This window comes from Cyprinodon variegatus, unplaced genomic scaffold, assembly GCF_000732505.1.
Source record: "Cyprinodon variegatus isolate N-32 unplaced genomic scaffold, C_variegatus-1.0 Scaffold558, whole genome shotgun sequence".
Taxonomy (NCBI): Eukaryota; Metazoa; Chordata; class Actinopteri; order Cyprinodontiformes; family Cyprinodontidae; genus Cyprinodon; species Cyprinodon variegatus.
Window position 1 is genome coordinate 370,935 of NW_015151011.1, and position 25,744 is coordinate 396,678.

The window sequence follows — 25,744 nt, forward strand, 5'->3', positions numbered from 1 at the left end:
CTGTTTTTGGTTTATCAAGAAAAAAGTCCATTTAAGATTCTTAAGATATTTTCATGTCAAGTTTTATTTAATTTAAAATAGTCTTTAAATGTTTTTTTCCAGAATGACTTCAGCTAAATTTCTAAGCCGTTCCTTTTTTAATCTGATTATTAAATGATTATTAAATAAAATAATTAATTTATAATGAGAGTTATCTTATCAAGAAAATTGATTGTTTAATTAATGAGTATTTCATCTTTATTAATGATTAATTTAGTTGATTCAAAACAATTTTATAATTCAACAGAATGAAATAATTTTATTGTAGTTATTTCCATTGTTGTGCCCCGTACGTCCAAACATCCAGGAAATAACACATCATCATCAGTCGAATCTAATTTAGCGCAATCTATTTAATTTAATCCACTGAGATTAACAAACTAAATAATTTTGTATATTTGCTTTCAGATTTAACCCTTTAAAGCCCGATCCAAGAATAAAACAAAACAGGAAATTTCTTTTCTTTTGGTTTGAATTCCTTATTTGGCCTTTTAACAAAATATGTAAAAAGAAAAAACAGAAATACATTTTTGATATTAATAATTTATTACTATGCGATAAGTCAAGATAATATTTTGTGTCTTCTCCCCTCTGTTATCAGGTATATTTGATTGTGTACAATAGGATTTTGAGCAAAGTTTTTACTATTAAATTATGCAAAAGGTGTCAGACGCAAAACCGTATGTATCAAATACGATACATTTGGCATTATAGGGTTAAGCTTTAGTCAGTTCAGTTTAGTTCTTTCTAAAACATATTGAAAATGATAAACAAAATGAAATCCTGTTAACCTTTTATTTCCTGCACAGTCCCTCGCTGTGGGGTTTAATCTTTAATGTTCTCATCAGTGACCTCCAATCACCTCCAATCACCTCTAATCACCTCTGATCAGCTGCGGATCCTGTGAGGAATCGAGCGCCTGAATGCTGTGGTTCATATTTATCTTCATTTCCCTCCCTGTCCTCATCCTAAAAGTCTTTTTAATGTTGTTCCAGGTCCTCAAACAGCATCGATCACCTGCACAGCAAGCGGGACTCGGCCTACTCCTCCTTCTCTACCAGTTCCAGTATTCCAGAGTACCTCGCCTCGGCGCCTTCGTTCAGTCCAGAGCGCTCCTATTCTCTGGAGACCGTCCCTCAGAGGGGAGGGGGGAGTGCAGAGATGCTGCAGGCTGACATCCGTTACGTCCGGACGGTTTATGACGCCCAGCATGGTCTGTCTCAAGAGCATGAGCTGAACTTGTCCAGAAGATCGGGGCCAGGAAGGGATCCTCAAGGTCAGCTTCCTGCTGATCAACCAGCTGAGGGACGTTTTTCTTTAACTAATAGCGAATATTTGGCTGATGCTGTAGGTTCAGTTGGGGGGGTCTGCTACCGCGGTGCAAATGGCAGCAATGCCAGCAGCGGCGGCGGCGGCGTACCCGCTTCAAACCGACACAGTGTGGGACCCATTTGGGGCCAGGCGGCCAGCCACAACTCCTACGAGAGCCTGAAGGGGGCCCCGGCTCCACCGAGGCGCAGCGACAGCTACGCCGCCATCAGGAACCACGAGAGGCCGAACTCCTGGTCCAGTCTGGACCACGGCCGCTCGCTGCGGTGGGTAGCTGTGGCAGCGACAAAATAAAAATCTAAAAAATGCTTTGAACCATTTAAGATTTATGAGCTGAACAATATGGAGCCATAAAGTTTGACCAAAACATTTTTGTTAAACTCAGAAAAAAAGATTAAAATCTGAAAATATATAAAAAAATTTTTTTATTTTTCCTAGATTCAAGTTTTTTTCTGTTTCAGATTGTTGCTTTTTGAGGTGGAGGTGGGTTTAGATGACACGGGGTGTGGAATGATGACTAAGAGCTTTGGTCCCTGAACAACAGTTCCCTGATGGTGTGTTCAGGAACCATAGGAACTAAAGTTTGTTTAAAAAGTCATTGATATTTTATGTTTGTTTGATTGGTTTTAAAAAATAACGGATCTAAACTCCATGTCTTCTAAGTCCCGACCCCTTCAAAACGGAAAAAAATATATTTTAATGTTTTTAATCTTTTTTTTAGTTTCAAAAACATTTTTAAACAACAAAAAATATTGCCCCACTTTAAAAAAAAACCTCAATAAATGATGGCAATAAACTTTTGTTCAAAAGATGATGTAAAGTGTGAGGACTGTGTGAAGGAGATGAAACATGTAGATAATCTGATTTTATTCTCATGTTCCATGCAGGTCTCTGCAGAAAGGCTCCTGGCATCACTCTAGCGGTCAATTGGCTCCAGGTAACCACACACTGACCTTAGAGCAGGCCTGCTGAAAGTCGGCCCGCTGTCCTGCAGATTTTAGAGGTTTCACCGATTCTGGTGATTGCAGATCAGCAACTTCCTGTTAATCAGCTTTCAATTAAATCAGTTGTGCTGAAGCAACCAAACCTCTAATGCTACGTTCAGATCGCACACAATTTCAGCAGCAAAGAAGCTTCTGCTGCTTCATCTCTGATCCACATTAAGGTCAGACGTCCAGTAAAGTGAGTCCAGATGCTTCTGCTGCTCCTGTGTTCGATGCCAGAGAGCAGCTTTGCTATATTAGCTGTGATCAGCGGGTAGAAAGTAGTTAGAATCTATGTTGAAGTGAGAAAGTCCTCCTGAAAACATGGTCTGTGCAGTCAGTTCATCCAGATTACCATCCTGCCTTCAAAGATTATTTCTCTGTGGGAGCCGCTCAGACCCCCACATACCGGCGCTGCGCTGTCACTGGGAATCCCCAGCAGCAGCTGCCTCAGGCCCGCTCGCCTCTCCAGGGTTTTCCCCTCCTGTTGGTGGCGGCTGGAAGTAGATGTTAGCGTTTTTCAGGTCTGTGCTACAAACTGCAGGCAGCAGGATAATAAAAGCCAACATATTCTGCCGGCAGGTTTCTACAATTGAAGTTAATTTAGGCGTTAATAAACTGTTTCAGAGGAGTGATCATAGCGCTCTGCATCAGCAGTGCTGCGTCTGACTCCCTGCCAGCTCCCAGATCAGCTTCTCTGATTGGTTGATGCGGCGCGTCCAGCAGCTATAGCTCAATATTTCCAACTCCAGCAGCTGCTGCTTCTGAAGCGCGTCACGCCTCAGATGCTTAGAAGCTCATGGCGTGCTGCTCCTGCTGCTCCAGACGCTGCAGGACCTTTTGATGCACGTCAACCGTAGACTTTGCATGTAAACCAGCTGCTTCTGCTGCCCGAACTTAAACTTAGACAACTTTTATTTTCATTTTGTTTACACAGAGTATATACAAAATGAAATTTTGTTTATTACAGCTTTCCAGACAGTAAATGAACATTTCCAAAGCGCTTTAGGTGTGAACGTAGCATCATACGTGCAGGATAGTGGCCCTTGAGGGCCGACTTTGGGCAGGCCTGCTCTAGAGTAAAGGGAATTAAGTTCCTGCAGTCTCCTATGGAGGGTTTGGTCAGCAGTTTTCTCGGTTTTCTATATGTCTCACAGAATAAATCACTAATCTGAGGAAACATAGATATATGTCTTTCAAAAGTTCAACCCAAAAGAGATGCATGGGACAAAGACAGTAATGGACTGTCCCCTGGGGTCTCCACATATTGGGTCATAAACTTTTCATAGATGAGCAGAAAGCCTGGAGAGCTACAGATTAAAAAGACTTTCATAGAAAAGAAGAAGGAAATCCTGTTCAGATGAGAAATTTACCCGACAAACGCTGATGTCTCACCTTTGTTACAGCAAAAGGATCATATGGCGCTGAAGGGCAGCTCCACACTGTGATGGAGAAGAGTCCAGAGAGCAGTCCCACCATAAAGCCCAGACAGGGCGGAGGGTTCTCCCAGCCCCCGTCCCCAACCGAGCCCCTACCCTCCCCCCCGCCAAGCCGTCTTATTCTTCCTGCCAGCGTATACCCAGTTCCCCAGCCTGAGCCACAGTACGCCCAGATACCAAGCTCAGGTCCAGGTCCTTCTGGGGTCTATGTAGCCCTGACCAAGGAGAGTGGCCGGCAGCAGGGAGTCAGGAGCGAGGGGGTGAGGGATGAACCAGCATCAGCTGCAGAAAATGGCCACCAAAGTATAACTTCTTCAGCCTATTCCCGCTCCTCCTATTCCGGACCCAGCACTTCACAGCTCAGGTCTCGGGTTCCAGAGGCAGACAGGTGAGCTTTGGATTTAGTTACTCCCTAAACCAGAGAAGAGACAGTCTTATTTATTATTTGCAGGTTGAAGAGTTGTTGTTTTCTTGTTTTTTCTGCTCATTTTAACTAAATCTGGTCTCTTTAGTTGGCACCAGCAACCGGAGTCCGACAGCGACGCCCAGAGGCCGTATGCAAAACCTACTGGAGGGGGATCCGAGGGTCCGACTCGACCCCAAAAACCTTCCAGAAACTATGGACCACTCAGCCAGAACTTCCAGGAATCACTTTTAAGCCAGGAAGACCAACAAGAACAGAACCATGAACTCAGGATTAGCCCAGTCCACTCAGTCCCAGATCTTAGAACCTTACCCTGCCAGGAGAGGAGTGACTCAAGAGACAAGACCCGGTACGTACGGGATCCTCCTGCTGCTTCATTCACAGCCTCCTTTCCCTTAATCTTTCATGATGATGTTGTGCTTCTTTTCACTCAGACCAAGAGACCAGTCTGGTGTTCATTCAGAACCATCCGAATCTTCAAGGGTTGCCCAGGGCCAGGTGCCCCCCACAGCCGGTCCTGGCTCAGCAGCTTCTCAGCACCAGCACTGGAAACACAGAGACTCGGACTTTGAGCATCCTCTGACCCGCCTGGAGATTGCTCTCGCTGAGGTCCAACGCTGCGCCAGCCCCAACAGTCATGGCAGCAATGGCACCAACAGCCCAGCCCGCAGTCTCTCCGTTCTGGAAAAAATCAGTCACTTTGAGCGTCGGAAAGAGGGGGGGAAACAACGCAGCCACAGCAGCAACTCCTATAGCAAAGCTCTACATATAGGGGTGAGTCTTCTCACCGAAATTCAGATTTCCTGCAACCTCAACTTAAATGCATCAGATTTCTAAAGCATTTTTTACAAATCTGCTACTTTATGTTTATGATTTTTATTCAGATGACTGAAAAAGGTCGGAGTTCCCCCTGTGGAGCAGAGGACATCAGAAATATGCTGGAGAGGAGCACGAAAGGGACCAAAACCCACAGGACGATGAGTTACCGAGGAGCCAGCAATGAATTCATGAGGAACAGGTTGGAAAGTCTAAATGGAAACAAGAGAATGTTCAACTGAAAAAGCCTTAGCTCAGACTCTACAGGCCTCAGTTAGCGGGTCCAAGGCTAAGGTCCGCCACAGGACTAGAGACAAACTGAACAAGTAGCGTTGGTAGGGAAGGGTTGAGAGAGAAAGCCTATTTTCTCAAAATGAGAAGTTCAAGTACCTTGGATTTCCTTTAAGGAATGAGGGAATCATGGAGTGGAAGATCGACTGGTGGCAAACCACCAATGGCAGACTGGTGCAGCTGAGCCAAAAGGGAAAGTTTTCGGTCTATATTCCTACCCTCAATTATGGCCATGAAATTAGGACCATGGTTGAAAGAACAAGATCCTGGATACGAGTGGCTGAAATGAGCTTCCGCCGTAGGGTGGCTAGTCACTCCCTCAGAGGTAGGGTGAGGAGCTTGGCCATCTGAGAGAGGCTTGGAGTGGAGCCGCTGTTCTGTCAGATCAACATACGCTGTCAGATCGGCATACGATTAGTTTTTATCTAACCTGAATGAATTCAGTCACAATATAAACCACATGCAATGTTTTCTATGATTTCAAACATAACCTAATCGAACCAAATTTAAATTCCCTGCACATGTTTTTTTTTACTACTTAAATAACAAAAATTCAACGTGGGAATAATTCTCTATTGCACATGCGTATTAGAACAACATATGCCGATCTGACAGCATATGCTGTTCTGACAGAACACCGCTTCTCCAGTTCAAGATGAGTCAGCAGAGGTGGCTCGGACATCTTTTTCCGATGCCCCCTGAATGCCTCCCTTAGGAGATGCTTCCAGGCACAGTCCACCTAGAGGAGGCCCAGGGGATGACCCTGGACTCTCTGCAGGGACTATGTCTCCTACAGCAGACCTGTAGGAGGTTTCTGAGGAGAGGGAAGTCAGGGAGTCTCTGCTGAGACTGCTGCCCCCAAAACCCGGTCCTGGATAGGTGGAAGATGAAAAATATGAGTGTTAGTCTCATTTCTCTTTAAGGAATAGCAGCATGACTTACAGTTGGTTTGCAGCATAGCATCTTAACCAAGTATGAGATTTTAGAAGCACTGTACTTTTGACAAATGCATCCGCTTGGATAGGGTACCTTGCAGTTGTCGACGTGATCCCAAACTCTTTTGTGCTCCAAAGTTTCCTAAAGTCATAGGTAGGCGTCAAAGGAACATGGATCCAAAAGCAGCATTAGATTTTATACAGAATGCCTAAAAATGAAAGAAACACAGCATTGCAGTGGTCTAGTCAAAGTTCAGGCATCCGCCCTCAACCCGATTGAAAACGCTGTGTTGGGAGATGTGCAAAGATAAAATGTATGCATGCCTCCATCTACTGAAGCAGCCCTGAAAAGAAGAGCATTGGTGAATTTGCTCACAACAACATGAAGGGTTGATCGAATCAGTCAGGAAATGTCTGGACTGAGCCACTGCTTCTGAGACGGTTCTATGGGGTATTAGAATATGGATTGTTCTTTCTTTTCACAGATTTTTCTGGCTCTTGATTCTGGTGTTTATCTCAGATTATGCTTGCCTAATCCTAAAAGCATTTCTGCTTTCCTGGATTTATTCTGACTATGGCCAGAGTTGCACATCCAAAGGTGAACTTCCTGCTGTTTGTCCTTCAGGACTCCAGCTGATCCTCTTTCAGCCCTGCAGAGAAGCCGCAGCAGCTTTCAGCTGGATGGCTCAAAGGAAGGAGAAGTCAACAAGAACTCCCATTGGCAGCAGGAACTCCAGGAGGTACCGGATCCCCTGCAGGACACATCCTCTAGCAGGTCAGAAAGCTAACAAGGTTCAGAGTTCTCCAACATGAGTATGTTCTTGACCTGATGTTGGGTATTTCTACAAGCAGATCTTGCAAGGATTCTGTGAGAGCTACCCAGTGCACTTCCTCCAGACAGAGAGACCTAAGCTCCTCAAGTGGTCCTCAGCCTTTCCCCGTTCCTGCTAGGTACCACTCGCTGGAGAAAAAAGGTCCAAAAACCAAGCCCAAACCCCAGAGCATTGCCATTACCCATCACCCACAAGTCACTTCCCCCCATACGCCGAAGGAGAGGCATGTGGTCAGCCCAGACAATGGAGCCCAGAGTCCGCCACCCCTCCCCAGCGTTCCACCCGTTGGACCTCCTCCTTTGACAAGGATTTGTGGCCGCAAACGTCTGACAGCGGACAAGAAGAAACGCTCCTACTCAGAACCCGAGAATATGAATGAAGTTGGAGTTTCGGATCCAGAAACGGCTGCCCTCTTCCGACGCGGAGGAGGTAAAAGGATCTCAGTAGTTCTAAAAACAGTTGTTCACCTGGTCATTGTCTAATGTCTTCTGGTTCTTCAGAAACTAGTGTAGCAGACCGACGGAAGATGTTTGAACTTGCAGCAAGTCATGTTGGTACTGGAGCTGTGTCGAGGTCTGATCTACGGCAAGTTCGCCAAGACGCTCTGATGGAGTACGTGGAGAGGAAGCGAGGAGTCAGGAGAGAAGAGGGGGGGCACAGGAGTGGACCAAGGCCACGCAGTGCGTTTTTCCAGCCTGAGCAGGGCTTCCACACAGGTCAGTGAAGATCCGGGTCCTGTTTGGTTTGTCATGGTGTTCAGCGCCATGTTGCTGTGTCCCTGTTCCAAAACAACTGAATGTTGTGAAGTTTTTCTGCTCATGACACATATCTTTCTTCTCCTGTTCCATAGACGCGTACAGCCTCTCCTCCAGCTCTAGCCTTCTCTCCGTCCAGGACATCGGCCAAGATCAGGGCATCCTTTCTGAAGAGAGCTCGCTCTGCTCCACCCTTACTCTTGGATCTGACCTGAGGAGCCTTCAATCAAACCTTTTCTATCCAGGCAGGGTGACGACTCCCAGACCTCCAGCTCAACCGATTCCTGGGTAAACAACCTCAGACACCTGCTTTACTGCCTGGTTTTAGACGCTACCAAGTGGAGTTCAGTGGATAGCATTGCCAGCAGATTGTTTTTGATGGTTGTTGATCTTTTCCTGCTCTTCCTAAAGGTCTGCATTCTCTCAGTTCTCATTCCAGCTCCAGTCTTGATCTAAATACCCAAATCATCCAAGATCTGAAACCTGAAGAAGGAATAAACAATTACAGTCGGTCTTCGAGGAAAGATTTGCACCGAGGCCAAGAAAGGCAAAACGCTGAACCACAACAGAAGCCTGGACTCTCTCCGAAACTCAACGAGGCTTTGCAGAGGGCCGGGTCAGGTCGCAGGTCTGGGAGGTCGGCCTCGGCTGAGGATCTCCTGGAGCGTTTGGAGAAGCAACACTCACCCAAACACGCTCGCTCTCGCTCGTCTCCAACCACAGAGAAACCTGACCAGGTAATCTTAAGATAAGCTTACAAGCTTTTACAAATTACTGTACCAGGAGAGGCCCCATGCTAAGAAGGGAGTCGCACTGACAGAACGTTTTGTGTGTCAGAACTTATTTTCAGGAGATGTCAAGATGTTTGGTGTCTCCTTCTCTGAATCTGGACGCTGTGCTCTGGCTGCAGACAGGTAGGACGCATCTTCATTCATAGAACATTCAAACAGACTATCCACAGGTCTCTCTTGGTTTTATTTAAATGTAAGTCTCCCCAAAATTATCTTTCCTTGCATTGAAACTATATAAATGGTGTCTATATAGTATCTATATATACTTTTTTACTTTAAGTGTTTTAATATGTGTCTGATAGTCATCTTAGTCCTGCCCTTTTTCAATTGTTGCATGCAGCTACATCTCAAACTTTACAACGAAACCGCAGGGTTTAAAAGTTCACAGCTCACCATGTTTGTTCTCTCACTGTGCGACCCGACGCTCTGATGAGAACGTTAGAGATTGAACTAACAGATTCTGCAGAGTGGGAGAATAGAGATAGAATGAAGCAGAATGATGAAAAAGGGGTCCCTATGTCCTCCAGCAGTCTAAGCCTATAGCAGCATAACTATAGAGGTAGCTCAGGATAACCTGAGCCACTCTAACTAGAAGCTTTATCAAAAACAATTAAAACTTACTGTTGTCCAAACTTACAGGTTACCTAAAGTGTACTTAATGGGGTACCCAAGGGATACCTGAAGAATAATTACTGCAAACTGGCAGGATCCTTTCAGGTTCTAATGGGTCACAGAGAAGTTTCATAAACATATAAGTTTCCTATCTTACCTGCAGAGTTCTTAGTAAACAGGTGACCATCTATTACCTTATTACTCATAGGGGACCTATGGTGAAAACAAAATATATGACAGGTATGTTTTTTGATAAAAGTAAGCTAGCTTTAGCAATTATATGTTAGCATCAATCTTTATGGCTTATATCTTTATTCCGTAATATCTTTGATTATATAATCAATGAATAAAAGTCATTGAAAGCAGATATCATAGTTGTTTGTTACATTATAAAGATATTCATTATTTTTAAATATTGAAAAACACTTGATTAAATACTGTTAAAAGCTGGAAGATATATGAAACTTATTATGCTAACTGGTCCAAACTGATACTGCGATGGACTGGCGACCTGTCCAGGGTGGAACCCGCCTCTCGCCCGTAGACACCAGCACCCCTCGCCAGCCCAGTAGGGATTTAAGCTTGTAAGACAATGGAAGGATGGTCCAAACTAATACTAATACTCTGTCAGCAACACCAGAAGTACATATTAGACCTCTTTGTAAGCATCCTGTAGGAATATAAGATCTGCTCTGAAGATGATGATGGTTTGCTGTCTGTGTTCAACAACATAAACCAACAACATAAATGTTTGGACGTCTCAGAGTCACAGAGGAGTAATATTTATGGATAAAAGGGACAAAAACACAGTGAAAAAAAAAAATAAATAAATGAGGAATTAATGTTGGAGTCATTGAGAAGAGATATAATGAGAATGAAAACCAAAGAGGGAGGAAAGGGTGGCAGGAAGCAAAAGGATAGATACAATCTAAACTTTGCTTCTATTCTGTTACATGTAGCTCTATTTTTATCCACCTGGTTCTGAATTAGAAGTTTGCATTTTAAACCCACAGCGAATTGATTTCTTTAATTTCTTCAAAAATATGTGGGTGAGGTGTTCCTCAGGGATGAGTGCTGGCCACCCTGCTTATTACGTGCTTTATGTTGCCCAGCTTTATGTTGCCCAGCTTTATGTTGCCCAGCTTTATGTTGCCCAGCTTTATGTTGCCCAGCTTTATGTTGCCCAGCTAACAGACTAAAATGTTGCTGGAAAATTAAGTTCAGGGAGAAGAGAATACACCTAATAGAAGATTAATGAATAGATGCAGATTAAAACTCTTTATTTATTTCCATTATTTACCATTTTCCATATGGTTAAACATTTAGGGGTCAAAGAGCTACAGAGAATGGAGGAATTTTTGTTTTCATTTGAAAGACAAGAATACATGATTAATGTTGTCTAAACGGTGGAGAACAGGGGGAGCTGGAGTTAGAATAACATTACCCAAGATAAAAAAGAGAATCAAATGAAGGACAGGAAGTTAAGAGAACATTTTAAAAAGATGCACAGAAGCTATTTGCATTTTTAATATCACCTCTGATTGTAAACATTTTAGTTGATTCTTGTAGGCCTGCTATATCATTTACACATAAGGTCTAATTAACATTAAAATGTTTTTTATTTCTTTGTCTGTCAGACCTGTGAACATCCACGCATCAGAGAGCCTTAATCCTCCTCAGTCCTCCCAGCACAGGGACAGCGATCTCCAGCCTGCAGCGTCTTCTCCAGGTGAGGTGGTTAATGCACTCAGAAATCTAACAGTATTAAATCATTTCCCTCCAAACTGAGGCTGGGATCTTTTCTCTCCTCTGCTTCCAGACGTCTCTCACCCTCCCGTCAGTCGCAGGGAGCGACAGAGGAACGCGGAACGTGTCAAAGCCTACAGCACCTCCACCTTAGCAGCCTCTGTCGGCCTCCCCTGCCCCTTCTCTCCTGCTGAGCGTCAGCAGGAAGGTGGCGCTGCTGAGTGGAGAGCAGCTGAGAGGCTAAGCCAGGCCAACCTGGACTCCATTTCTTTCCCGGAGGTCCAGCCGACCAGTGATGGCGAACGAGGGAAAAACGCCGCCGGTGGAAACGGAGACAGACCGACGAGACACAGTCTGAGCGACGGCAGAATGTTAGACGAAGCGTCGAGGGACGGACACCGAGGCAGAGCCCTCAGTTTGGACTTGATAGGAAGTACTGCTGAAAACGGCAAACCAGTGTCACCAGTCACATCGGCCCCGCCACCATACACCAGTGGGAGCCCCACACCCTCCCATCAGGTAGCCCATCCACACCTGTCCTCTCTCAGGATCTCTGAATCCAGCCTCCTCGGATACTTTGAGCAGCAGGAGCTGCAGACGTCAACGGGAAACCTTCAGGGGGAGTTTGATGAGGTCTTCCTCCAAAATCCTTCACCTCCTCCTCCCCCTCCCCCTCCTCTAACTCCACCCTTCAGGGACATGGACATCATGGAGGACTTTCCTCCTCCCCCACCTCCTCCAGCTGAGATGGAACCTGAATATCAGCCGTTACAGAGGTTTGTTCCCAAACATCCAGATTAACCGTTAAACCTTCTGCCCACTAACTGTCCCTCTGTTCTTCAAAGCTCTGACCCAGAGACCGTGAACATCTCTGAACCGGCCCGGAGGTCCTCGGCTCAGTCCCCTCCTCCCTCAAAGCCGCAGCCGTCCAGCTCCGTCGGTACGTCCACCGACGCCGAGGACGTCTTCGTCTTTGAGTACGACCCGCTACCCAAGAGGGAGAAGACAGCAGAGGAGCTGAGAGTGGAGGCGCTGGCTCGTCAGCTGGTCTGTAGTTTGACTCCTGGTAGCTTTTATAGAGCGCAACAAAAATAACTAAAACTAAATGGATGGTATTAGATCAGATTCTCTGATGGATGATCTTTTTTTAGTTCAGTTTTGTTGTTTTTTAAATGTTCTTCTGAAACAAAAAGTGGATTTCACTTCAAACTGAGCAGAATGTGATTTATTGCTGCTTAAATCTGCTTAATGTTTGGTTTTTTGCTCTGTGTTCTGGTGTTTAGGTGTTGCAGGAGCGCTCTCTGGCGCCCCTGCTGGACACCTGGGGGGGTGAGAGCACTATGAAGCTGATGGAGGAGATCTTTTCCAACAGCAGCCCGACTGCTGGAGCCCAGGAGGAGCAGAAAGGCGGTTCATCCCGGAGTGAAAGGTGCTTCAGACCTTACAATAAGTGTTCTAGGTGAAACTGCTGTTTCTGAGTTGATACTTTAGATCCAATCTGTCGTGATTTTTCGGTTTGCTAATCCTGCAGAGTTGAAAAAATCCCACAAATGTTTGCAGCTTAGCAGTCAGTGACCCTTTAAGGCTGGTTTATGCTCGGAAACCAGGTCGTCTGCGTGTGTTGCCGTTAACGCAGATATGCCCCGCCCCTTCCGTAGACACTCTGCTGCACCCGTCACTACCCGATCGGCCCTGGAAGCACGATCCGTCCTGCGCATGCGCTATCAGCTTATTTACGTATCCAGATATACATTTGGGTCGCCCTCAATTTTATTTTGTTAAAAAGACCTAAATGACGTTTTTCCCTCCACAAAAATTATACTATAAACTATAACGTCTTAAAGGTTAATAATGTATTTCCTGAGAAAACAAAGGCCTTATAATCTTTTCTGTTTTATCACTCTGTGCCCGATCAGTACAGGAAATGGGATCCGACGCTACGTCCTGGAGCTAACTCTATCCGCTTCAGATTTAGACATAAAGTTGGTTTATTTGAGTAGACAGGACAGGAGGCCTCTGATTGGTCAAATTGGGATGGAAATGTCTTTTGATTTCACACCAAATTCAGAAGGTTCGGCAAAGAATAGCAAACATACACGATGCTAACACCAAAAACATGGAGAGTAAAAATGCAGCAAGTAGTTAAAACAACTTTCTAATGAAAATACTCCAGACCACTAGGGGGCGATGATTATCCGCTTATATGGGATGAGAACATAGACAATGCTGCGACTTTTACCTTTTAAAAAGCTTTGTTTTTGCTACTTTTTGCTTTGCATGTGTTTTCTGTATTAACATCATTTATGTATTTGCAGCTCGTTTGCATTTTGCTGCTCAGTTTTACATGATTGCAGCATTTTTTCTATACTTTGTTCTTTGTGTGTTGGTCTCAGTTTTGTGATTTGACTAATTTTAGGGGTTTACAGGTTTACAAATGAGGATTTAACAGAACTTTCAAAATAAGAGCTGAAACATTTAAAGCAATACTTTTAGCCCAGACTTTCAAAATGAAGGTCTTTAAACTGGGAGTTCTTTCAAAAGAAAACTGAAGGATAAGAAACATAAAAAACAGAATTTTTAACGTGAAGCTTTAAATGAAAGTGAATATTTATTGTTCCAAATTGATCTTAGACTTCAGACAGATTTTTTTCTGGACAGATACTAAGATTATTTCCCAGTCTTGGGTTTAATTGCTCCTTAAGCAGCTTTTAATCAGGACAATGTTTCTTAGTGTTCAGGTAGAAGCTGCAGCTGTGCTGCTCTTCCCAAGTTTTCTGTGTCAGACAGAAGGTCACAATCAGCATGTTTATACCTGCTGAGGTCAACAGCAGGCTGAGCTTTAAGCAGCTGAAGATCAGGGAGAAACCTTGAAGAAAAAGCCTTTATCACTCAGACTGTGTTCGCTGACAAACTCCTTATCACTGCTGACGGAGCTGAGGAAGACCTCTGAAAAGAAAGCGACATGCTGAGCATGAACTCGATGTTCATTAGAAACATGTTTCTAATTAGAAAACATGTTTCTAATGAACTGAATGTTCAGTGAAAGAACAACATTTCAATACCGGAAGTCAACACTTTAGCTTGAGGGGATGTAAAGCCTTCAGAACTCGCTGTCAGCTGGAGCGATGAGGTAACCTGGAGGTCACAGAGTGTTTTTCTTGGCTGACTGTCAGAGCCAGTCTGAGGTGGCATCTTCAGGAAAGACTGGAGAGACCAGACTAACCTGATCACTGCTTCACAGCAGCCAGATTTCAGCCTCCAAACGTTTCCTCAGTCTTTCCTCAAATGTCCTCACGCTCAAAAACACACTTTGACCTGAAAGTGACAGTAAAATGGAGACAATCTGACAAAGAAAAGCTCAGGAGAACCTGGTGTCCTTCTGCTGTTGGTCAACACTGACATCTAGTGGTCAGCTGCTGTAACTGCTAACATTTGGTCCATTTATATTCATAAATAAGTCAATACACTGAGCAAATAAATGTTTTTATTCATTCAATTTAAAAAGACTAAGTAAATAAATAAAGAAAACATTTAAAAGTAAATGTTAGTCATTCATCAAATAAAGTAATGTAATGATTTTTGTACTTTTGTCACACCCAGATGTTTCAGACCAAACTAATTTGAATGTAAGACGAACAAGTTAAACATATTTCTGTGTTTTAAATGAAGTTAGTTTTTTATGAAGGAGAAAAAAGTCCAAACCACCCAGTCCTGGTTTGAAAAAGTAAACTGGTTTTTCCACCTTTTAGAACAACAGCTGCAGTCGAACGTGTGAAAAACTTTATCTCTGTTGTAATTCGGTCACTTTTGAAGCTTTTCCTGCTTTTTAAGATTTATCTACAGACTTTCACATATTTCCAGTCAGATATTAGAGAACATATTTATTCAGCCTTAAAATTGTTTCACGATGCAAAGTTGAACAGAATTATTTTGTAATCAGTTAATTGTTTTATATTTTATCTTGATTATAATTTTATTTTAGTATAAAGTATCATTTTAAAACTGTTTCTTTCACAACGGTTCAAACCTTTAATGGCTTTTTATTGATTATATGATGAGGAAAATAAGTATTTCAACATCCTGCTATTTGCAAGTTCTCCCACTTAGAAATCATGGAGGGTCTGAAATTATCACTGTAGGTGAATCTAAAAAAACAAAAAAATTCTGAAATCATAATATATGTTTTTTTTGTTTGTTTTTTTTTTTACTATTTATTGGTATGATAAAACTGTATCTGAACACCTGAGAAAATCAATGTTAATATTTGGTCCAGTAGTCTTTGTTTGCAGTTCCAGAGGTCAAACCTTTTTCTGTAGGTTTTCACCAGGTTTGCACACACTGCAGGAGGGATTTTGGCCCATTCCTCCACTCAGATCTTCTCTAGATCAGGCAGGTTTCTGGGCTGTCGCTGAGGAACACAGAGCTTGAGCTCCCTCCAAAGATTCTCTATTGGGTTTAGATCTGGAGACTGGCTAGGCCACACCAGAACCTAGATCTGCTTCTTCCAGAGCCAATCCTTGGTTATCCTGGCTGTGTGCTTCAGGCCATGGTGATGCTGGAAGACCCAGCCTCCATCCATCTTCAATGCTGTAATAAGGAGAGGTCATTAATGTAGTGCAGTCGGCCTGTCCCATGTGCAGAAAAACAATCCCAAATCATGATGCTACCACCCCCATGCTTCACAGTAAGGAAGGTGTTCTTTTTCCTCCCAACACGGTCTGTGGAATTATGACCAAAAAGTTTTATTTTGAGATCGGATCCCAGCTTTCATCTAAAATGTTTTTTTCAAAACACATTTTTAAACAATACTCCAATCTTTACAGCCAAATTCATCAGTATTTCTTGAATTCTAATTCAGATTTGAGAGAAAACTGATATTTTAACTTAAATTAAGTTAAAAATATGTAAAATTGCTAATTTGTGAATATATATGGACCTAATAAGAAATAGAAATTTAATTAAACCTAATTGAATAGAAATTTGACTTCATGCAGCTCTCTTAATATATTTTTTATTTCATGCTTTTCTGTTCCCCCATGAAAACACCATGGCCCCCCCTGGCCCCCTCCTGGCCCCCTGGTACATTTGGTCTAGAACCGCCACTGGTGATCGTGGATGTTTGACACTTCTCCACGCCATCAGAATCCACTGGCAGACTTGGGGAAACTTGCTTTTTTTCGCATGCGAGCAGTTTTAGTGAATGTTGATCATCCTGAACCTGTAGCGCTACTTTGAACCAACTGATGTCGCTGCAGTTGCTCTTTTTCGCGCTCAGTCGTACGGCACTACTTTGCCTGGCGGATGGACATGTGACCAACATACCACTCCTTTCCATGGATACTGTGTGTCTGATCACATGACCTTCTGCCAGGTAAAGGATAGCCGTACGACGCAACAAACCAAAACATCCGCTGATGTCATTAAAACCATGAAAAAGGCGACGATAAGAGGCAGAGTTCAAAGCTTGGCGAAAAAGTAGCAGCTTTCCGTATGAAAAATACGCTAGTTAAAAAAATCATTCATTGTGATTTCAGTTTTTTATTTTTTAGATCATGTCAGCTAAAAGCTACGATGACAATCTAAGTAGCAGGGTGTTCAAATACTTATTTTCCTCACTGTATTTGTTAAAGCTTAAATGATGTCACACATTAAATTTACTTTTAATTAATTATTTTTTCCCTTAGAAAAAAAGAACCAAATTTCTTTCATTTTTTTACGTAAATTATTTACGTTTTTTTATTCTTCTTTCTAAATCTGAATTTATTGAAGGATACATTTTCAGTGAATTATTATAATTTATCAGAAAATAACTTGCAGTCATTTGGAAATTAAGTTAATTTAAATCAAAGGAAAAAAAAATCTGTTTGTCTTTTTGCTTGTTTTAAAATCTGGATTTAAATCTGATTATTTTCTGGATTATTAATCTGTTGTTTTGATTTCCAAGGATTCAGCCTGATATCTTTGATGCAGACCATCGGGGGGAGACCGATGTGGATGAGGAGATGGACCTGAACACCAGGAAGGTAAACATCTAACTTTCCAATAAGATATATAAAAAAAAAAGCAAAGGAGCGATTAATCCCTCAGATTAAACCTCACCAACAATTGAGCTAAAACCAATTAAAGGGCCGCGACGCGTTAACGATGTCTGAGTCAGATTAGCAAGCTGCATCTATTTATGTCTGCAACAAATAAAAACTGGAGATGGAACAAAAAATAAATAAGGAAGGCAGCATAACTTTAAAATATATCCTAAAAACAAGCGTTATTGATAATATCGGATGAATGTAAATTATCCTAAAATGATTAAGAACTGAAAGAAATAAGAAAACTAGTAACAAAAGAAAATCAAACAAAATTTAAAGTAAGAAGATAAAGAATGTGTTTGATTATCTCTATCCTGACCCTTAATGGTCTTTAAAGGTTCATAAACTGTCAGACTTCAGCCATTGGCTGAAATAAATCAGTGTTTTTTTTTAAAGAAGGGTGCTATTTGCGTTCATCTCCACCAGGTGGAGCTCTGTGAGGCCCTGCAGATCAACCTGGAGGCCCTGCAGCGTGAGAAGAAGGCTCTGTGTGAGGAGCAGAGGGGCCACCGGGCCCTTGGGGCCAACGTGGAGGCGCTGATTCAGGAACAGCTCAAAACCAACGAGAAGGAGAAGTACAGCATCTACATTGGTAGGAAACCTGCCTGCAGACCTGCTTCACGACCATTTTACCTGCTGGGGGGGGGGTGAACTCAGCTGATGAGGTTGTTGTTTTCTGCAGGAGATCTGGAGAGGATCGTCAACCTGCTGCTGTCTCTGTGCAGCCGCCTGTCCAGAGTGGACAGCGCTTTGCTTTCTCTGGACAGAGATGAGCTGATGACGGAGGACGCTGCTGAGGAGAGGGTGAGACATACGGCAGGCCATCTTCACACATAATCAAACCACACTCCTTGATAGCCAGGAATGAAGCAATGATCATCGGTCTAAACCTCAGAGATTTACCATTGTGTAGGGACCCCCCCCCACATCCTGGTCACCCTGAACACTCCTCAGAGTCAAAGTTGCTGCAGAGTGAAGGACTTTAAGTTAATGTCAGGGTCTCTATGGCGATTAAATTAAAGTCAGAAGGAATCTGTGCAACGAAAGAGGCCAGAATGTTAAAGAGACGCCTCTTCATTTCTGCAACAGGGCGAGAGAGAGAGAGAGAGAGACGGTCCAGGTCATTCCATGGTCAGACTGATCAGAGGGTCTGAATCAACAGCGGGATATGCAGACGGATGCTAAGCATGCTAACCATGCTAAATGCTATGCTTTCCTTTAAAAAGTTTTTACAGAGGCTGCTGTCAGACAACAGCACGGCTTCCTCTCTGATCCTCATGTAGTCGGTTAGTGAGCGCCCTCTGCTGGTGGGCTGGAGGATAGATTTTAGGGTAGAAGTTAGAACAGAAGCATCGGGCTTTTAGCCCGTCTGCAGCGGCCAGGGCTAACGTTAGCCCGTCTGCAGCAGCCCTCTCTCTGCATAGCCGTGTGTGAAGGACCGCTGGCTCTGATGGAGGTTTGATGTTTTATTCAGTGTATTCTCATTATGAGTTCGTATGAAAACGTACGAAAAGTTATGCACCGTAATTTCGTACATTTTGGACGTTTTTTACGTCGCATGCGCATCTGACGCACCATTCACGAATATAGAATATAAATTACAATTAGCCCTAACCCTAAGATATAAAACAGCAAGCAACGTAGTTAGAGACATGAAGAAGTGATGATTGCGCTGTTTTTCCCAGTTTTACGTCCGTCNATGCTAAGCATGCTAACCATGCTAAATGCTATGCTTTCCTTTAAAAAGTTTTTACAGAGGCTGCTGTCAGACAACAGCACGGCTTCCTCTCTGATCCTCATGTAGTCGGTTAGTGAGCGCCCTCTGCTGGTGGGCTGCAGGATAGATTTTAGGGTAGAAGTTAGAACAGAAGCATAGGGCTTTTAGCCCGTCTGCAGCGTCCAGGGCTAACGTTAGCCCGTCTGCAGCAGCCCTCTCTCTGCATAGCCGTGTGTGAAGGACCGCTGGCTCTGATGGAGGTTTGATTATTTATTCAGTGTATTCTCATTATGAGTTCGTATGAAATCGTACGAAAAGTTATGCACCGTAATTTTGTACATTTTGGACGTTTTTTACGTCGTATGCGCATCTGACGCACCATTCACGAATATAGAATATAAATTACAATTAGCCCTAACCCTAAGATATAAAACAGCAAGCAACGTAGTTAGAGACATGAAGAAGTGATGATTGCGCTGTTTTTCCCAGTTTTACGTCCGTCCGCGGATCTGCTTTTTTTTTTCTGTCTGCCAGCGCACTGATGTGGTTTTTTGAGGAAAAACGTCCAAAAGTTACGAAATAGTGTTGCTCTAAATTTCATACTGAAAAGTTTGTTATATTTGTTGCCATAGCAACATTTTATGAAAGCTAAAATGTTGAATAGAGATACATGGATCAGGTTTCTACTGCATCCTGGCAGCTGGATCCTCCATGTCTCCTTTTCTGACTGAAGCAGAAGCTAAATGTCTGAAATGTTTCTCCCATTTGATTTAAAGTTTGACCTGAAACTGTGGTTTGGTTGCAGAAAGTAAAACATAAATATAAACAAAATAAAAACATACAATGTGTTCAGAGAAGCATAATTAATAAGGTATAAGTTTAGAGATGTAGAGAAAGTTTTCATTTCAAATAAAAGAAGGACTGAAAACAAATCAAAAAGGATTCTGGGAAACGAAACAGGATCAAATAAGGAAATGACTGAAGATCAAACTCCTGGATCCAGACTGAAGACATTATAGTGAGCTGGGAGACCTGAGACCATCAGCTGGAACTACTGGTTTCACATTTATTCATCATCAATAATTGGGTTAAAATAAAATTTCTCTCAGTTTTTCAGGTTCGAAGTATAAATTTCCACTGATGGTTTGATCTGCTGTATGACGAGGCACATTTCTTCTGTCACCACTAGAGGGAGCCAACCTCTAACTTAACATCCAGTAGGCGATGAAATATGGAAAATCTGTGACAGGAAGCTGCTAACATTGAATCCAAATATTATTATTACTTTAATTTGGTTGATTTATTTAAAAGGGGACAATTAAATTTAATAAAAAACATAATAATAATAATACATTTTATTTGAAAGCGCCTTATCACAACACCCAAGGACACTGTACAGGCAGATAAAAACATTAAAAACAGGAAGCTAAAAAGTACAAGCATAAAGATGCCACAACATGATGATTCATGATTTATATAAAAAAAAACAGAATTAGCCAAGATTAGCAGAGATGTCAAAAAAGCAAAATGATGTTATAAAAAATCCTCCATAATTCATACTGATGCTACATTTTTATTATTAGAACTATTATGAAAAGAAGAAGCATAAAATGGTAATACTGCTGGAAGGATGTAAATTATGTTGATCTAAAGGCAAACAAACTTTTTACAGCCCAATTATTCAAAGCTGAAAGAGAAATAAAATGAGTCTGAAACAAAGGAAGGATTCTCTGATCGTTTTCCTACCAAATATCATCCATCTTTTTATTTCTCCTTTAGGTTTCATTAGAAAAACCACAAAAGAAATCTAAGTTTTTACTTTAAAACACTATATTTTATTTCAATCATCCCCTTTGGAAGGTGACTTTAATGTTTGTATCTATGCTTCTTTTTCTATGTCTGCTTCTGTCTCCTTGAACCCCAGTGGGCCTCAGCAGATGGCCGCTCACACTGAGCCTGGTTCTGCTGGAGGTTTCTTCCTGTTCAAAGGGAGTTTTTCCTCTCCACTGTCGCTACAAGCATGCTTAGTGTGAGGGATTGCTGAAGAGTCAATGAGTCGATGCAATCAGCTGGTTTTCCTTAGATAGAAAACTTTGAATCAATCTGACTGGATGATCTGGTGAACTGGAAAGTGACCTGAGATGACATGATGTGAATTGGAGCTATAGAAATAAACTGAATAGAATTGAAATGAAGGGGCCAGACGTTCACGTTATGAAAGTGTTGGGAAAACAGTTTTTTACAGAAAACAGTGAAATATTTCAAAGTAAATGTTTGCAGCGGGTGGTGATACCGTCAGCTGGTTGCTGGTGATGCAGTGATGGCGCTCTGAGCCGTGGAAACCCAAGAAATACATTTTTCCTTAAATATCATGTTAATAAACAGAAAAGTGGATAAATTAATGTTATTGATTAATTTTCCAAAAGCTGCTAAAGTCCAGAGAGGAGCTTCCAGAACGTTCTGATCAAGCTTGTTTCCTCCTCCTCTTCCTCAGGACTCCCTTCATCACAAACGTTCTCTGCTGCTCCGTCAAACCGAGGATGCCCGGGAGCTGAAGGAGAACCTGGACCGGCGGCAGCGCGTGGTCAACGCCATCCTGTCCGGCTACCTCACCGAAACGCAGCTGCAAGACTACCGCCGGTTTGTCAGCGCCAAACCCTCGCTTCTGATTCGCCAGCGGCACCTCGATGACCTCATTCGACGGCGGGAGGAGCAGCTGAGCCGACTGACCGAGAGCCTTCCGGCGGAGCTGACTGAGGCTGGCGGCCGGACGCCAAGCTCAGCCCTGTGTCCCTCAACCCCAAGCCCCGCCCACTCCGTGAGGTCCACTGCTGTGACATCACTGTGATGTAAAGAGCAGAACCCTCCGACCTACAGTGTCATTCTTAGAGGTTTTTAAAGGATAGATTCAAATGAATGAATTTATTATCCCATCCAGACCCCAGCTGTCCTTAAAGGGACCTCTGTCCTTAAAGGGACCTCAGTAGGACCCCAGCTGTCCTTAAAGGGACCTCTGTCCTTAAAGGGACCTGATTAGGACCCCAGCTGTCCTTAAAGGGACCTCTGTCCTTAAAGGGACCTGATTAGGACCCCACCTGTCCTTAAAGGGACCTCTGTCCTTAAAGGGACCTCAGTAGGACCCAGCTGTCCTTAAAGGGACATCTGTCCTTAAAGGGACCTGATTAGGACCCCACCTGTCCTTAAAGGGACCTCTGTCCTTAAAGGGACCTCATTAGGACCCCAGGTGTCCTTAAAGGGACCTCATTAGGTCTAACCTCCTTAGGACCAGACACCTGCATAGAGGCGTCCCTCCTTGACCGCCCGCACACATGTCCAGCGACCGTGGACTGGACCGTAAAGGACGGAGACGTAGTTCCCATGCGGAGCAGGAACGCCGTCACTGCCGTCGCCACGCAGCTTGTTGCACTTTTCTCCTCCCTCAGTGCTCCTCCTCATGGAGGAGGCAGGAGGATCTCCATCACACGGCGATATGATGATCCTCTGGTCCGTTTGACGTAAAAACAAAATGGTTCCCAAAGATATTTAATTTTGTTGGCAGTGAACCGCGGAGGGACGGACCTTCGCCTCCGAGAGGTCGTCCCAGAAAAGCGCCTTCAATCGTCCGGCTGTGAGGATCTGTTTGAGAAAAGCAGCAGGACTCCTTATTTAAGGGGAAGTTTTTGTTCCATTAAAGCACTTTTTCAGCTCCTTCTGTTTCTGTTCTTCCTGGAAAAACTGGGACTTCTGGATGTTTAGGAAAACCAGTTAAAATGTTAGATTACATCACAGATTCTCTGTTTTTAATTGGAAATAAAAAATATTCACACTGATTCAACAAGGATTATGAAGCCAAATAAAAGACTAAATAAATAATCATTCACATATTTTCTTTGTTGGCGACTATTGTTGTTTATTTATTCACCTATATTATAAATGAACAGATTTAACAAACAGTCTATTCCATTTTTAGACACAATTATTTGTACTTTCTTTGGATCTATGGAATAAATTTTGCTCCACTATTATTGTTGCAAAGAAAATGTGTTTTATAAATGGATATTTTTTTAAATGCAATCCAGGAACGTCTTAATCAAAAATCGGCTCTCAGAGTAACTTTGCTGTTTTCTCAGATTTTATTATTTCAAATTTTCTAGATATTTTTTTTAAAATACAATTTTTTGTACAGTTTTTTTTTTCAAACTTTTTTTTTTAAAGATTATAGTTTTAAAATTTTATTTTTCCAAATTTCTCTTTTGCTAGTTGGTGCCTGGTTCGCTGCTGCCTTGGGCCGGCCCGCAGTCTAACACTTCCAATAAAAACCTTTAACATCATTTTGGATTTTTTTCCTAATAAAGTTATCAGACAGGATGAATCCAGCAGGGTTGATTTAACGGCTGTTTTTTTCCGCTGATGAGGCGCCGTCCCGCCATCCCGCCGTGGACCAAACCTGCCAGAGGTTCTGCTTCCTGCTGGAATCACATCATGACCCTGATCATGCTGCTCCTACTTATTATTCTCTTTTTAGAATTAAACACTTTCCTCTGAATTCTACTTTAATTATCACAGCCAATGTTTATGTGTGATATCCATACGTGACCTGAAGCAGCTTTTAATTCTTTTGTCTTTGTTCTGCTGTTAGTTCTATTTCAGCCAAACATCATAATGATGTTAGTTTCCAAAAAAGGAAAATTAAAATCAATCCTCTGGACTTTGTTTCCAGGTTTGAAGACGTTTCTCTTCCATCCAGGAAGATTTTTCATTCCAAATGTCAGAAATAGCGTTTAGTTCCAGGTTTTATCCAGCAGCCCAACAAAGCCTGGTTTTAGTTTAGAAAACATGCAGATAGAAACGGATGAACGGGTCCCCCCCTTTGGAATGGGGGTCGCTCAAATGACCCCCATTCCAAAGGGGGGGACCTGACATTTGAATTGAAAACGCTTCCTGGATTGGAAGCAAAACTTCTTCAAACTTGGAAACCAAGTCCGGTAAATTGTTTTTAATTTTCTTTTTTTGGAGTGACTCTGACCTGGATGACCTTGAATCTCCACCAGCCAGAGGCGTAACTAGAAAGTTTTTATAAAAGGCCAAAAGTGGACACCTTAAGGGTTAATCTACACTATTGCAACAGGAAAACAGCCTGAATAAAGACCTTTGCTAACAGATAGATGCATATATTTAAAATATCTGTGCTTTCTAGATAAAAGGTATAGAGGATATCGAACATCTTTCCCATTGTCATTACTGACCTACTTTTATCAACAATTATTCTGCATAAAATTGATATTTACAAAACTAATATCTTCATAAATCGATTATTAAGTTTTTATTAAAATAGTTATTTATCTATGATTTCAATGAAGACTCCTTTCAGAGACGCATCATTTTATCTTTACCCCATAAAATACAAAATCTGGTTCTGAAAAGAGCATTAATTGATGTTTATAATTAAATTAACCACAGTAGTTTGTTGTCAAGTAATTGTTAATATATGAAAAATTAAAATGTTTTAAATATTCCACTTGAGAGTATTACTGCTGCCACCGTCTGTATTACAGGGAGAAAAAAAGGCTAAGGGTGGCCATGGCCCCCCCTGGCCCCCCATCTAGCTCCGCCTCTGTCAGCAGCATGACTCATAGGTTCATATTTGAAATACGAAATAAAAACTTTATTAACAAGCAGAAGACATTTTCTCACTGCCACCTTTAAACAAATCAGTTTAGTTTTTATGGATTTAAATTGAAAAGTCAAGTTCAAGCAAAGACTTTCCTGTAACTTTACAGCCTTGATGAGGAAATATCTACAAATCGCCATTTTTCGGGTTAATGTTTACATTTAGATGTTTAGTATAAAAACAATAAATTTAACAGGAGCAAAAGCAGCAACATTAGACATCTGGGTTCATAGATAGTTGATATTTAAATCAGATGTTTCATTTTAATGAATCTAAACTATAAAGCTTAAACAGGGTTAAAGTTCTCCAGGGATCAGATGAAGGAAGATCAGAAACAAACATTTGATTCTATTTTCTCGGAAATTTAATTTTCTGGATGTAATTTTGGATAAAATCTTCCAGATTTATAATAAAATCTGAAATCTTGTGTTTTTCCTCCTAAAGCAGAATGTGAGGAGCCACGTGATGCTCGGACATCCGGGTTACCTTGTGGAATGCAGCAGGTGAGTTTGCGGTGGGCGGGGCTTAGATGAGCCGACAGAAACCAGTGATCGACCTTTGAGACCCGCAGGCAGCGGAGCTCCCAGTATGGCCACAGACTTCACTCTGGACTCGGTCCTGGTTTTCCTGCAGAGCTGCGGCGGCTCGGTGAGGAACTCGGACCTGCTGCTCCACTTCAGGCCTTTCCTGCGGGAACATCCGGATCACGTCCGGAACCGAGAACTCTTCAAAAAGTTCGTCAACTCCGTGGCGACAGTGACTAAGATCGACGGAGTGTCCAATGTGGTCCTCAGGAAGAAGTACAGAGGACATGTCCCCGGAGAAGGAGCCCTGACAGAAGGAGCGGACCTCCTCCCGGTCGGAGCCACCGGGAGGAGGTCCGCCCTGCCGGCGGCAGGCATCATGGAGGCGGACCAGGACCAGCTGGAGAACAGGTCCAACATGAAGCTGAGGGACGATCTGAGTCCTGGATCTGCAGCTGGGTCCGTCCAGGTAGGACACCAGGTCCCAGCCTCCGCCCTTGACAGACTGGTCTCTGTCCCTGCTGCTGCTGGTCCAACTGGGAGACATCAGGACTACAACCCTGGACCAGTCAGTGGACAGGAGATCCCAGAAAGAGAGGATGTTCCAGAACCAATAAAAAGACAAGTTACCCATCAGGACCCGGTTCCAGATCCGATCAGGGGACAGCAGGTCCATTATCAGGACCCGGTTCCAGAACCGATCAGGGAACAGCAGGTCCATTATCAGGACCCGGTTCCAGAACCGATCAGGGA

At 42.8% G+C, this 25,744-nt stretch overlaps 2 protein-coding genes across 2 annotated transcripts in view; both read left to right on the top strand.

The window, feature by feature from the left end:
* LOC107095581 (protein Shroom3-like) overlaps window positions 1–21,967 on the top strand; it is an 85,492-nt gene extending 63,525 nt beyond the window's left edge. The window contains exons 6-27 of the mRNA XM_015391731.1: window positions 1,035–1,315; window positions 1,391–1,634; window positions 2,256–2,305; window positions 3,758–4,178; window positions 4,303–4,563; window positions 4,649–4,988; window positions 5,099–5,232; window positions 6,882–7,031; window positions 7,109–7,518; window positions 7,590–7,805; window positions 7,940–8,132; window positions 8,272–8,581; window positions 8,682–8,758; window positions 10,885–10,976; window positions 11,067–11,769; window positions 11,839–12,040; window positions 12,277–12,422; window positions 16,938–17,016; window positions 17,506–17,671; window positions 17,762–17,883; window positions 21,291–21,761; window positions 21,931–21,967. Of these exons, the coding sequence (XP_015247217.1) occupies window positions 1,035–1,315; window positions 1,391–1,634; window positions 2,256–2,305; window positions 3,758–4,178; window positions 4,303–4,563; window positions 4,649–4,988; window positions 5,099–5,232; window positions 6,882–7,031; window positions 7,109–7,518; window positions 7,590–7,805; window positions 7,940–8,132; window positions 8,272–8,581; window positions 8,682–8,758; window positions 10,885–10,976; window positions 11,067–11,769; window positions 11,839–12,040; window positions 12,277–12,422; window positions 16,938–17,016; window positions 17,506–17,671; window positions 17,762–17,883; window positions 21,291–21,644 (4,951 nt within the window). The 3' untranslated portion in view covers window positions 21,645–21,761; window positions 21,931–21,967. The remainder of the gene's footprint in view (window positions 1–1,034; window positions 1,316–1,390; window positions 1,635–2,255; window positions 2,306–3,757; window positions 4,179–4,302; window positions 4,564–4,648; window positions 4,989–5,098; window positions 5,233–6,881; window positions 7,032–7,108; window positions 7,519–7,589; window positions 7,806–7,939; window positions 8,133–8,271; window positions 8,582–8,681; window positions 8,759–10,884; window positions 10,977–11,066; window positions 11,770–11,838; window positions 12,041–12,276; window positions 12,423–16,937; window positions 17,017–17,505; window positions 17,672–17,761; window positions 17,884–21,290; window positions 21,762–21,930) is intronic.
* A 2,979-nt stretch (window positions 21,968–24,946) lies between these two features.
* LOC107095582 (ankyrin repeat domain-containing protein SOWAHB-like) overlaps window positions 24,947–25,744 on the top strand; it is a 9,605-nt gene continuing 8,807 nt past the window's right edge. Inside the window, exon 1 of the mRNA XM_015391733.1 lies at window positions 24,947–25,724. Within this exon, the coding sequence (XP_015247219.1) occupies window positions 25,056–25,724 (669 nt within the window). The 5' untranslated portion in view covers window positions 24,947–25,055. The remainder of the gene's footprint in view (window positions 25,725–25,744) is intronic.